Source organism: Pollicipes pollicipes, unplaced genomic scaffold (genome assembly GCF_011947565.3).
Source record: "Pollicipes pollicipes isolate AB1234 unplaced genomic scaffold, Ppol_2.1 Scaffold_7262;HRSCAF=8765_pilon_pilon_pilon, whole genome shotgun sequence".
Taxonomy (NCBI): domain Eukaryota; kingdom Metazoa; phylum Arthropoda; class Thecostraca; order Pollicipedomorpha; family Pollicipedidae; genus Pollicipes; species Pollicipes pollicipes.
This window is the reverse complement of record NW_023597055.1, coordinates 1,213,567-1,226,383: the sequence shown is the minus strand read 5'-3', so window position 1 is coordinate 1,226,383 and position 12,817 is coordinate 1,213,567. Positions and strand designations below refer to the sequence as shown.

The following is a 12,817-nucleotide window of genomic DNA, read 5'->3' as shown; positions in this document are numbered from 1 at the left end:
GTCCTCCGTGACTCGAGTTCCAGCCGGCAGCAGCCGGTCATGTCATGACTGTGTGACGGGTTGCCTACCGCGTGGGGCGTTAATGGATCATAATCTCGCATACAATGTCACCCCGTCGGGTAGCGCCGCAGAAACCACCTCACCGTATCCGAGGCAGGGGCAGAGCTGAACGCCTGCGCCAGCGGGGCGTCCCGCAGCATCTTCAGCATGTCCAAAGGCATGCTGCCCAGCACGTGCTGCAGCGACTGGATCTTGCTGGATGTCCAGTCCTTGCTCGGCAGTGATGCGTTCTCGATGTGCGCGATCAGAGCCTGTGACAATCGGACGTTTCCACAGTCTTACACGATCGTATTGCACGCAGCCGGAAGACACATGCGCTTACAGCGCAAGCGACGTCAGAGATTACGTGGTGCAACCGTGGTGACGGATATGTCTGCCTGAACCGTGGATACGGATATGTCAACCGTGGATACTGATATGTCAACCGTGGATACGGATATGTCAACCGTGGTGACGGATATGTCTGCCTCAACCGTGGATACGGATATGTCAACCGTGGTGACGGATATGTCTGCCTGAACCGTGGATACGGATATGTCAACCGTGGATACTGATATGTCAACCGTGGATACGGATATGTCAACCGTGGTGACGGATATGTCTGCCTCAACCGTGGATACGGATATGTCAACCGTGGTGACGGATATGTCTGCATAAGGGTCCAGGCTTCCACAGTCTTATATAGCTGTGTAAGTTTGTGTAAGTGTGAAGGCTTATGTTAACGCATGAGCTTGTGTAGACGTGTAAGCCTATATACGTGTGCAAGGTTTTGATCCAGCGCTTACACATCCTACATAGTGATAGCTAATACGGTTCCAATATGATAAGTCCTCTTACCCTACCAGTGCGAAAAGCACTGCGCGGCATGAGTGTGTGACTGTGTGTGACCCTGTGAATGTTTGAACCTGTGTGAAGGTGTCAGCCCATGTCAAAAGGAGCCTTACATGTTCTTCCTTGTCTCAGTATGACAACACTCGCTGCTGAGACTTGTTCTGGCGCAGGGTAAATTGCGGCACGGAGAGTGTTTGAACAGCGTACAGCGCATATACCTTGACGCATGTACTTCTGGAGGGCTTTGATCAGGCATGAGTAGCGGGATCCTTGAAATTCACTGAGATAGTTCCTTGGTGGGGGAGGGAGGTGCTGCTTATCAAAAAGACTACGAAACTGTTGCTCCCAGCCTGCCTTGCACATTGTCTTGTTTATACACTGCAGCGTAAACTGACGCACTTCGCACACTAGTGAAGCCCACTTACCTGGGCTTATGGCCTGAGCCAATGCCTATGGGAATTCCGTTTTATTTCCAGGTCGGACTTACCGCCCAATTCTTCCGCATTCCGGGCTGCATGGCATAAAGCTGGGATTTGGAGGGCTTTGATCTGAAACGAGACGAGCACATCAAGGTCTTGCGCAGCATAAGCGACTCGCAGCATCTGAGTGCGCAGTACTCAGAGTGAGTGCACCAGAGTGCACCTGAGTGCACCAGTGTAAGTGCGCAGAATCCACACGCGGGCTCCACGCAGTACAGTTAAGAAGCTCAGCCAAGGACCAGTAACGGGGCTCCACGCAGTATAATTAAGAAGCTCAGCCAAGGACCAGTAACGGTTCTCGCAAGGAAGTTGATTTAGGTCACGAAGGGCAAAGTTGTGATTTTGACCGAGCGCATGGTCAAAATTGGATAAATTATCTAAGCTGGACGGAAAAGTGAGTCATAGAAACCGGCATAACCAGTTTGCCGTACCTACTAAGTGCTGACACCATATTTTATGGAGTTATATTTTTATGACGTCATTTTTTCAAAGCTCAGGACAACGATCGGGAGGACCACCCCGAGCACCGCCGTGTCGACACAGTTACGGCCCATCTAAACGGTCCGTGTGATCTAGCTGTGACATCTGGACACATCTGGTGACAAAAGGTGCGGGAACAGTGAGGGTCAAGTGAGCTGGGCGCTCCATTTATAGCGAAAATTTAACCTCAAGGGCATGCCGATGCTGATATACTGCAGCCATGTCTGGCGATGCACACAAGTGAATGAATGTGAGAGTCATACCCTTTCAATTGCTCCTGCACCCCTCCCTGGCATCACGTGACCTTGGTGGAACGATATCGGCCACCGCGCCAGTGCGGCGTCACGTCACGCCGCGTGTGCGCCGCTTTCGAGCCGCATGCGCCGTTTTCGGGCCCAGTCATAACGTCGCGCGACGACGGCATCGGCTCGAGCGACGGCAGTCCACGAAATCGACCACCGCGACCGCCTATTGTTTGTTATGGCGACGGACGTAACGGCGACGAAGCACGGCGAATGTAGACAAGGGCTGCCTGGCAACCCGCCGCACTGGCAACCAACGCCGTCCGGCCCAAGCGAACAGGCCGTATTGCTCGGAAACGGCGCTGGGGTTCGCGGAGCGGGCGGGTAGTGATGGTCGGGCAATCAACCTATTCACATTTGTGTTGAAAATTATAATGCTTGGATCTTTGCATTTTGACCTATTGGAATTGCACTGAAGATGTTTTCGAAGCGACATCAGGCTTTCTACGAACCGATCTCGTGCAGCCGATTTATGTGTCCACGGCCTGGGCAATGACTTGTCACGTACATGCCCCTGCACATAGGCACTTTGACAACTGCACAACCAGGCCCGCAATGTCCCATTTGTCGTCCTCAAGTGGTGATCCTAGCGACGTATTAAAACCTGTGTCAATGCGATTTGTGAAAGCTTACGTGGACAACTGGACTGTTCTATCGCCTCTGAACATAAAGGATATTGTTCCTAAGGGTCGCAGTTTGTCGATGCAGGCGACACAATTTCATGAAGGATACGAAGATTGATGTTATGCAAACTGAGCATGTACAAACATTGGTGTTGTCCACGGGTGTTTTCCATTGAAGAGAGGTTCTCGTTATTGAATTCCTGAAGCTCATTTTACGCCCAACGGCGGGTAGCTGTAGTCCGAGTATGATAATACTGAAGGGTATAAGCATCCACAGATTAAGGGCGATGCAGATTTACGAGACCAAAGAACTGAGAATCCAACTGTCAACTGTCAACTGTCAAACCAAGCGCTGTCCTCAGGGGGTAGCTCCCAAAGTAAGAAAGTGAAGAGCCTGCAAACAAAATCGCGGGCCTTTAAAACTGACGCGCAAAATGAAAGGAGCCAAGGAGGTCATGATCAACAGCGTAGACATCACCGTGGCACAAGAATGGTCCTTCCGACCTCCGACCCAACCTCAGAGGCATCGCCAGAATTTGACGCCTGTCGTGGCCTGCGTTCCAGTATCCGGCCACTTGAGTGGCAAGGATGTCGATATTTGCCATGCTATAACACCCCGACTTTGGGTTCACTGCCTGTGGCCCCTCTCCTTGTTCAAAATCGGCTGAACAGCATCCAACGAAGCGGTAGCCTAGCAAGTGCCCATTCCCCTCAGGCTTGAAAAATGGGCCGAGTAGGTCAGATGTCTGAGTCGGAGTCAAAGGTCAACGGATTAGCCAAGCCAATTGCGCGCAGGAACCGCCGCAGAGCGAGGGTTCTGGTAGCATGAAGTTATATTTACATCCTGCGCACCCCACTCGAGGAATTTTGGAACGCTGGTCGGCGCCGGCCGTGGATCAGGCTGGCATGGGCTGCCATTCCACGGACGAACTGTTGATGTTCGGGTTCGTCTGTCGTCAAAGGAGCCGGGCGAAGCCCATTTGTCCTCGCTGGCAACGCTTCTTCTACAAGCAGGCGAATTGGACACCGCTCGGACGCCATCACAAGCGACGCTGTCCCGTGAATTAGGGAACATCGAATGAATGATCCCTCTGCTCGCGGAGGCCCATCGAATGAATCCCTTTAGATGGTGGCAGTCGGAATGATATCCTCTTCTTCTGTGCGGTGTGCTGGCCGTGTGACTCCTGTCCATATTGTCCGCGTGACACCAGTAGGAAAACTGCCGTACAGTGGTGATTCCATACCGATTACTGATACCGATTCCATTCCATACCGACTCCAGTGGTTCAAATGACTCGTCCGCTGCGCTCAATCACGCATGTGAGTTCTCATTTCGACGTGAATCCGCTTTTACTTCAGTTAGTTACTCGGCGCAGCGTTTAACTTTAAGTTTATGATTTTCAGTTAAATATTTGATCCACTCAGTTGATTCGCTGTTTGGTTCAGCAGGATGTTTAAAGGTCCGTCGCCTATGACGGTTTTTTGCGGCCAAGTCTTCTCAACGGACGGCCCGCGCGGTCTTTATAGGGGTGTCAGCGTGGGAATACGAGTGAAAGAGTCGCCCAACATGATTCATTGGTTGAACTGCACCAATGGACGTCAGACAGGCAGGTCACGTGACCACTTTCCAGGATCGGGCTGGGGACACTGGACATTTAATCATGCCGTTAGTTTTCCCTAGGGTAAGCCACTCTGATGTTACGAATGTTGCTTATCGAGCCGCAGGAGCATTAAAATCGAAGCGAAAGCGTTGCTATTGGCCTCCCTGATTGCCTTCGTCGGTATTCAGCTCAGAGTGCGGTGCGACAGACACGTCCATCGATGTTATACGTCAGCGAGTTCCCAATAATGTTAACGCTGCTTCTCGCCAATCATGAGTACAGCAACTGTGCTTCGTACCCAGATACATTGTCTGAAATAGCTGTCATGGGCTTAAGGCGCTCTATTTCTTGACAGTGTGACACTTGTGAGAGTGCGTTCTACATTCTTGTACTGTTGCTTCATTGCTAATGAGTGTCAATTTTCAAAGCTGAATTCACTGTCAGGATTTCAAGACGTTTTCAAGGCACGGTGCCATTTCATTGCTCACCAACGCGTTAACAGTGTCTTAGAGACACGGCCCTGGAGCTGTTCTCTGCTCACTCCCAGCCTGGTGTTTATCCATTCCAATCACAAGCAGATGCAAATTCGGTATTTGTTCAGCACTGTTACCTCACTTGCCCTCATCTGATTAAGCAAAAATGCACCGAGACCATTTAAATCTTGCAATCTGGTGTGTTGAAGTATTGAACAAAGCGTGTGAGTTTTGCTGCCCGAGATAAAAAGGTCAAGCCAAATACAGGCTGTACGGTGACGAAGTCAGAGGTCAGGTCAGGTAAGGTCAGAATATGTGAGGTAAGATGAGGGGTCACCGGTTCGTAAGTTATTTTCGTTCTGACACTCTATGGAGTGCTGTCACACTTCTGGTTCAGCCAATAGCAACACTAATGGTACTGAGAACATGAGACCACTAAACCGCGACCCATTATGTAACGCAGCGTGTAAAGTAACTCGGTACCGATCTCACATTCACTCAGCTCGCAGGCGGCGTACTTTGCAGCTGCCATCCACAGACTTAATGTTCAAGGAAGCCACAATTCGTCACAATGTTTCTGATGTCGGCTTCTCACCCAATCACTCGGGAGATACCCAACTTACATCGTGTTGAGGATTGCGGTGTTGTTGATTCTCATTAGCTTGGCAGGTGGGATGCGGGAAAAGACCTTGACCGTCTTCATCTTGTTGACCTCCGCGAGTGACCAATTGCGCGCGTCGCCAAGCCTATCCATCACTGACATCGCCAGCATTTTCTTTGCCGCCTGCGAGAGCGAGGGAAAAAATGGAGGTCACGGTTCGTTTCTGGAATGATCTAGAGTTTCTTCACAGTCCATGACGCTTACACTAACTCACCATGTGAGGGATAAAGGGAATATCACGATCTGTCGACCAGTTTCCATGGACACTGTGACGACGATGCTGATATGATAGCCTCTTTGACGCCAGTCAGTAAACGAAAGACACTTTTGGGCGATCAGGTTGCGTCATGGCTGAAGATATGGAACAGATGACGTCATATGTAAGATGACGTTAAATGCACGGTCCGGGCGTTCCTTCGCACAGGACGGTCACACCCAGAACTAGCACTCCAGACCCAGAACTATGCACTCATCTAACGTAACGAGCTCGTCGGCGCGTTTACACCGCCAACGAGTTTCAGATTTCCAACGTGGATGCCCAGAACTTTGAGGTGCTTGTTCCTGGCAGATGTACTTGCCCCTTTCAAAAATATGTGATCCTTTTACCTTCCCAGAAGCTTCTGCGCCCTCATTACGTGGCAGCACCCGGCCAGTTTCATGCCTAGGGCATTCTGGCGGGTCATGACCCCGATGTTAGCCAGCCTCAAGACGCGGGGGATCATCATGCTGACCTCGTCGTTGCCCAGCTCGGCGTTGACCTCGTTGAACTTGTCTAGCAACTGGCTTCTTGTGTCGAATTCCATTCTGTCCAACACTTTCTGCATGCTTCGCGAGTCTTTCCCCGCCTTGAAGCGTGCAAAGAACTTGGCCTTTTGCGAAGGAGTCATCACCTCCAGCCGACTCCCCTGCCAGACACAGACACAGGTATATGCGGGGACGGGGCGGGAGGGGGATGGAGAAGACGAGCCATAACGCGTCCATTGCTCCCTGCGAACTCATGAGTCCTTGGAAGGCTGACGTTAGCAGGTTGGAAGCTAGCGTCTCTGAGTTCAGTAGCTGCTGCATGCGATGTCATATGTTGGCCCCGAGGATTGGTTTCGAGCAAGTTAGGAAAGCAGGATTGAGTTTTGCAGATCACATTGTTTTATGACCATTCTAAGAACGTAGGTGTATGTGCTCTGTGAACAACACGTTATTTGCAATTGGATTTTCCGCGATGCCTGGATTCAACCATACTAAATTGGAGCAAAGTATTCCAAAGCGCCTTTCCTTCTCAACCCGGGTATTATCATTTAAACATGCATACTTTTTGACGATTATCAGTCGGCAGGCGTTCCGGAAAAAATCTGTACCACTTGGTGCCGAAACATGGATACCTCATATCACACTGAAATTTGTGAAAAATATATAACATGATGCAATATAACATACATAATGGATAGCATGCTATGAAAATCTCAAGGCATTCACAAGGCATCGTAAAGACACCCATGGTTTATATGCGTGTCTTTCAGGACCGAGTATCTGTTAAGAGGACCTTGTTGCGGGTACTCAGAACACGCCTCACGAGTCCACCAATTTTCAGAGGTATTCGCCCCAGACTTTTCCGAAGAGGACTGCGGAGTTTTGTACGTTGCTCAGCCCCGTAACGCCGCCGCCCCGGGCCCGGTTGCCCTCTGTGCTCAGCTTCCAGGCGACCTTTCCCGCGCCAGACAGCCCCGCGTCCGTTCGGGGACTAGTATTCGTTGGCGCTGGATTCCGAGTCCAGAACGAAGCGCGAAAGCTGGGCCACGAAATCTGCATCGCTGTTCAGTCACAGAGACAACCCTGCTGAACAGCGTTAACAGTGGGACGTTACAGGAACATTACAGGAACAGTGGGACATTACAGGAAACAGCAGAAACGGCAACACAAGGCTTAAAACAGAAGGCTTTACGCTACATGCGATGTTTTGTCACGTCTTCCCATCGCTTCAGCAACGACGTATGGGCTGATGTCGTTCGGCTGACCACTAGCCTTACGCCAGAATCACGGCCATGGCTGATTTAGAATTGTCCCATTTATCACGGACGAAACTTTGTCATGTTGGACGGTCCTTGGTCTTCCTCTGCCCTTCCCACCGTCTGTTGACACCTGTCTCGACCACCTCAATATTTGGCTAAAAGTAAAAAAGCAATAAATTAAAAATCAAAATAGCAATATATTGTCCTCGAGAACAAATTGCCTTTCCTTCCCCAATGATTGTTCTGAGGCTCAGCAAGTGTTCTCGATAACATATTGCCTTCGCTTCCCCAATGATTGTTCTGAGGCTCAGCAATTGTCGGTATTTTCGGATAGCAATCACATTGCGCTTGGCTTCATCCCGCATAGGCACCAAGAGAGGGGGATAAAGACCGGGCGGACCAAATCAAATCTGATCTGAAGGCTACACTCAGACGATGTTAACCTTCACTCTGCAATACCTCGAGACACTGCTGACGTCAGCGCTTCATATGCCAATCAAACACCTCGCCATTGAGAGGGGCAGTGCTGACGTCAGCGCTTCATACGCCAATCAAACACCTCGCCATTGAGAGGGGCAGTGCTGACGTCAGCGCTTCATATGCTAATCAAACACCTCGCCATTGAGAGAGGCAGTGCTGACGTCAGCGCTTCATACGCCAATCAAACACCTCACTATTCTGGGAGGCAGTGTCAGCACTTCATATGCCAATCACCATTGTCACGCTTCCTCATGTGTAGGGTCCGAAGTCTCCATCAGCATTGCCTCTCAAGATTACAAACGGCCACGCGATAGGGCGTACAAGAACGACAAGCTTCTTATCAAAGATTGCATTTCTCGGGTGGGTAAAATGGTAAAAGATTGCATTTCTCGGGTGGGTAAAATCATGCACGAAACCTCGCGCATCACTTTGTTCGTCTTACGTGACTGTTCGCCGTGGCTATCCATCTGAGATATTCAGGTACATTGCCGCAGATTTAACGAAGCGAAGCGAATGTAATCTTTCGGATGCATTACGGGCTCCCCCCTCGCCAACAGATTTGAAATATTTAAGTACAGGAAGTGATACCACTGCCACCCGACCCTTGCCACAACTCCTGCTAGTGTTGTTAGTTATGTTGCTGAACTTAATACCCATCGCTCATCTATAGGGGTGCCCTGGCTTAAATCCCCACCAAAATCATCAGCTGTGCAACATGGCCTACAACAACTGAGCTCACCCAGAGACGAGGCAGAGTTTGGGCGACACTTACCGCCGCTAGCGTACGCATGTTGTCCAGAGACAGCTCATCAATCTCCGCGTCCGTCAGAGCCGTCACGTTACCCCCATTGATCTTGTCCTTGATACTCTGCTTCAGGCTTGAGAAGGAGTTCTTCATTCTGCCGACATTGTCCACATGGATCACGGTTTAGCAACTGAACAGCAGTTGCTACTAGTGCGGACTTATGGGATAAATGCATTTCGCAATGTGTGAATCCTAAGCTGTACACGATTTATCATACGACTAGTGTTACACAAAGCAACATTCATGCGCACATTTTGCCTCCATTCGGAGCTACCGAAATAACCCAAAACCTTACACGTGCCACATGTTATACTGAATGTATAAACTTTCGATCAAAACAGAAAGGAAACTTCCGATGCCCTCAAAGTGTACCGTACCTAGAAATAGCATTCCACGCGGTCAGTTATTCACATAACACGTTTAACAATCTCATATTACTACTAGCTGTGCACCGAGTGCAACGTTGCCTTAGAACACGCCAACAGTGGGTTGGATAATGTCCTGGCTGTAGCGCGATCTCTTATATGCTTGGTTTCAGCTTTGTACTCACTTGTCCGACCAATTCGCTGCAGGCGTGAAAAGAGATGGTTTAGCCTCTGCTTTTACTATTTCCAGCACGCCAAATAACCAAACGCAATCTGTCCAAGCACTGACCGGCACACAGATGTCTGTCACGGTTGCAACAGACGTCTGGGCTCGAGTCGGAAGCACCGCGTGGCCGACTTGCGAGTCAAGTGCGTCATGGCATCTGCTAAACATGCTTATCACGCTATCGAAAGGAGAACGCCGATAAAATCGTCGGTGCGACGAGATTGCCCCCGCAAGCATCTTTCAATAAAAAGTGGAGGATCCTTTTAACTATAGGATCAAGTATAGAAGCAAGTATAGTATCCTTTCAGTGAAAGCTGGTGCTGCTGGCTGCCGGCAGAGAAAGAGACAAAGAACTAGAGACGCGTGTCGGCCCAGCGGAACACCACAGCCCGTGGAGCAGTGCTGTTGATGGGGCGCTCGTGGCCCTCCTTGTTCGCGCCCGCTAATGTTTCAGACAAGCGCCAGCATGCGGCGCCGCCGTCTTTATGGGAAAGAGATCGCGTGTCGGCATGGGCGCTTGTTCCGAACAGACGACGCTGCACCGCGGCACTAAGCTGGCAACGGGCCACGAGGGGTCACCCCGGTTCGGTGACCTGACGTCACCGCCGGGTGTCGATCGAGGGAGCCCACGCAGCAACGCCATCCGAGGCGGCCTCGGCGATAGATTACGCCTTCACTTCAGTCGTATTTCAGGGGCCGCAAATGCATTTGTAATGCGGTCTGCAAATATGACGTCAGAGGTCGGCTGGCACCGCTGCTCTTTCTGGTGCACTGTACGTGTTCCACAATGTAACGTGGAGCGCCATTATCGCACAATGGACCGCCGGCTGTTGGATCCCAAGTGACAACATCGAGGTCCTGGGCAGGCCACATATTTCTACGGCGGCTCTAGCTGTTTACGGAAAGTGACGAGGTATCGAGCTGTTAAATTGTCAGCATACCTTGCATGCATGCCTTCCCAGTATTTGCATCACTCACTACGCGGAGATATATGTGCCACTCGAAGTCGTAGAATTCAAGTAGAATTCGGGTAGAATTAGGGTAGAATTCGGGTAGAGGCGCAACTTTACGCGTCATCGGCATTCGCCATTGACCAACGATCACAGTTAAGCACAAGCCATACCAATCAAGACGCTGCTTCTAGGACAGACTGCCCGTCTTTAAAAATGTAGCGAATTGCCACGGTCTTGTGATGCAACGTCTCAGGAAGTCGTCACCAGCACCGGCCACGTCGCCGTTACTTGTACGCATCAATCGACACGCGTCTGCGTCACTTCCACTGTTTCTGGAACGTTCGCCAGCGGGTGGCGACGCTACATTCCTTTCGCCTGATGCATTGCTGTTGCGGGAGGCAGCGCGATGCCATGTTTGCCGGACATTCTACATCATTGTGCATTGCACAGCGATTGCGCCGCTCGTGGACACATGATTTGACAGCACGTAAGGAGGGGTTAGGCATGCTGACCTAGATACTGGTGCAGACGAGTGGAACGGGAACAACGGCACGAACGCGCGTCACGTGCCACTTTTGGAATTTTCATGGTATTGCAAGGAGTGCGCTCACAAGACCACATTGACAAAGGTTGCATTTGCTTTGGTGGCTGCTACATGAGTCGCACTTTTGTGTGGGACGACCGGCCCTTGTGTGGGACGACCAGCCCTTGTGCAAGCGTCGCGGCCATTACAAAGCCCCCGGATCTACCGAATGACTACGCGGAGGTACACATTGCCGTGGCTCTTTATGACGTGTGCTGACCAGTAAAATGGCATGACAAAACAGTGCCCTCATGTGAACGCCACGCCCCCGCAGGTCCGGCGGCATGCCCCTGGGCCGCCACCCCGCCTGCGGGCACGTACTACGCCAGCGGGCCAGCACCACGCCCGCGGACTAGGCAGCGCAACAGCGTGTCACCAGCGCGTCCACCGGCCAGCACCGCGTCCGAGGACCGCCGGGCCGGTTGACAGTCTGTATTGACCGCGGTCCGGCGGCGCCACCACACCCGCCGAGCCCATTCGCGGTCGTGATTTGGCCGGAGCGCGCGCCGCCAGGGCCGCGGCGCATCGATGCGTTTCGGTCGGCATCAAACAAAGCCGGTGCCGGCCCGGTAATTGCGCCGCGGGCCGCGACGACGGGGACCCGCGACCCGCGACCCGCGCTGCCGCCGCCGCATTGTCCGCCTTCCGGTCACGTGACCCGCCCGGCGCGGGGCCGTCCGGCCTCGGCCGCCCCACCGGGTGTCAGCACGGCACGCTCGTATTCATTAGTTAATTCCTGTCGGCTTCGGCTTTGGCGGCGGCGGGAGCTGGGTCACGCGCGCCTTTGAGGCCGCGCCAGGGGTAGGGGTCACGGTGACGGCGGCGGTTGCTAGGGCGCGCTGCTGTGTGTGGCGGCACGCTGGCAGGCACGCGCTTTGATGGATGCTGAGGCGGGCCTTGTCTAGGGCGTGTGCCATTTTTTGACGCTGCGACAGGCTGGCGGACGATTTTTATCCGACAAAATAATCGAGTAAGGATCTTCCTTTTGAACCAACTCCGCCGCGCCAACAGCTTTTCGTAGTGGAAACGTCTCAGAACCGAGAATAATCAGTCTCGCATTGATGCGCCGTCTTCGTGTTATTAACTGGCTTTTCGTGTTTTTAGCTCTGATGAATTTTGTCACGCAGGCCATCGGCACGGCATTCCTGCGGGAGTCTAGGCCGAGTGGGCTGGATGCCCCTCGACGAACCCATTTAGAGGGGCTCCAGCCCTTCTGGCGGATTGATGAATCGAGGAACATGAGACTCTTTTGGAGGGCCATAAGGCGATGCACAATTAAAACTGAGCCCACCCACATAGAACTTAAGGTTTCCTTGACAACCTCGAAAAAAAGATTAGAACTGCATTCGTGTTGTAACGGGTAAACTGATTTCAAGCACACCTTGCATCTGAATTTTAAGCATCAGCATTGATCCTATGACACTACTTCTAATTATTTACATAATAACCACGATCTTTTCAGGCTGAGCCACCAACAGGGATTGGCCTGACAATGCACGCTGTACTCACACATCGTTGCCTTGAACTTATCCATCTGCTCCTTCATCTTGCCCTTGAGACCATCCAGCATTCCCTTCGCCTTGTTTTTCGCGTCGGCAAGCATGCTGTCCACTGACCGCTTCCCAGTGCCGGCCTTCTCACCCTCCCCTTCTTCGCCTTCGTCGCCCGCTTCCTCGGCTGACCCTCCTCCTTGCCCACCACCAGCCATGTCCTGTCCGTCGCTCCCTCCGGCGGCCTCGCCTTGCACGTCCGTCTGGATGCCCGCTCCCCCCGCGTCGCTGCCTCCCGCGGCCCCAGCTTGCGCCTCAACTCCGACGCTCCCTCCGGTCCCGGAGTCGCCTCCGGCACTCTCCTCCTGAGCGCTCCCCCCGGTTCCGATGTCCCCATCAGCA

The 12,817-nt window shown here is 52.1% G+C and overlaps 1 protein-coding gene across 2 annotated transcripts in view; it reads right to left on the bottom strand.

Moving 5' to 3' along the window:
* LOC119113958 (uncharacterized) overlaps positions 1-12,817 on the bottom strand; it is a 27,824-nt gene extending 15,007 nt beyond the window's left edge. For both annotated transcript variants that reach the window (XM_037238194.1, XM_037238195.1), the window contains exons 1-7: positions 12,435-12,817; positions 9,349-9,364; positions 8,766-8,892; positions 6,242-6,415; positions 5,473-5,633; positions 1,379-1,439; positions 144-311 (exon numbers count right to left, since the gene is read on the bottom strand). In XM_037238194.1, coding sequence (XP_037094089.1) covers positions 144-311; positions 1,379-1,439; positions 5,473-5,633; positions 6,242-6,415; positions 8,766-8,892; positions 9,349-9,364; positions 12,435-12,633 — 906 coding nt within the window. In that variant the 5' untranslated portion in view covers positions 12,634-12,817. The remainder of the gene's footprint in view (positions 1-143; positions 312-1,378; positions 1,440-5,472; positions 5,634-6,241; positions 6,416-8,765; positions 8,893-9,348; positions 9,365-12,434) is intronic.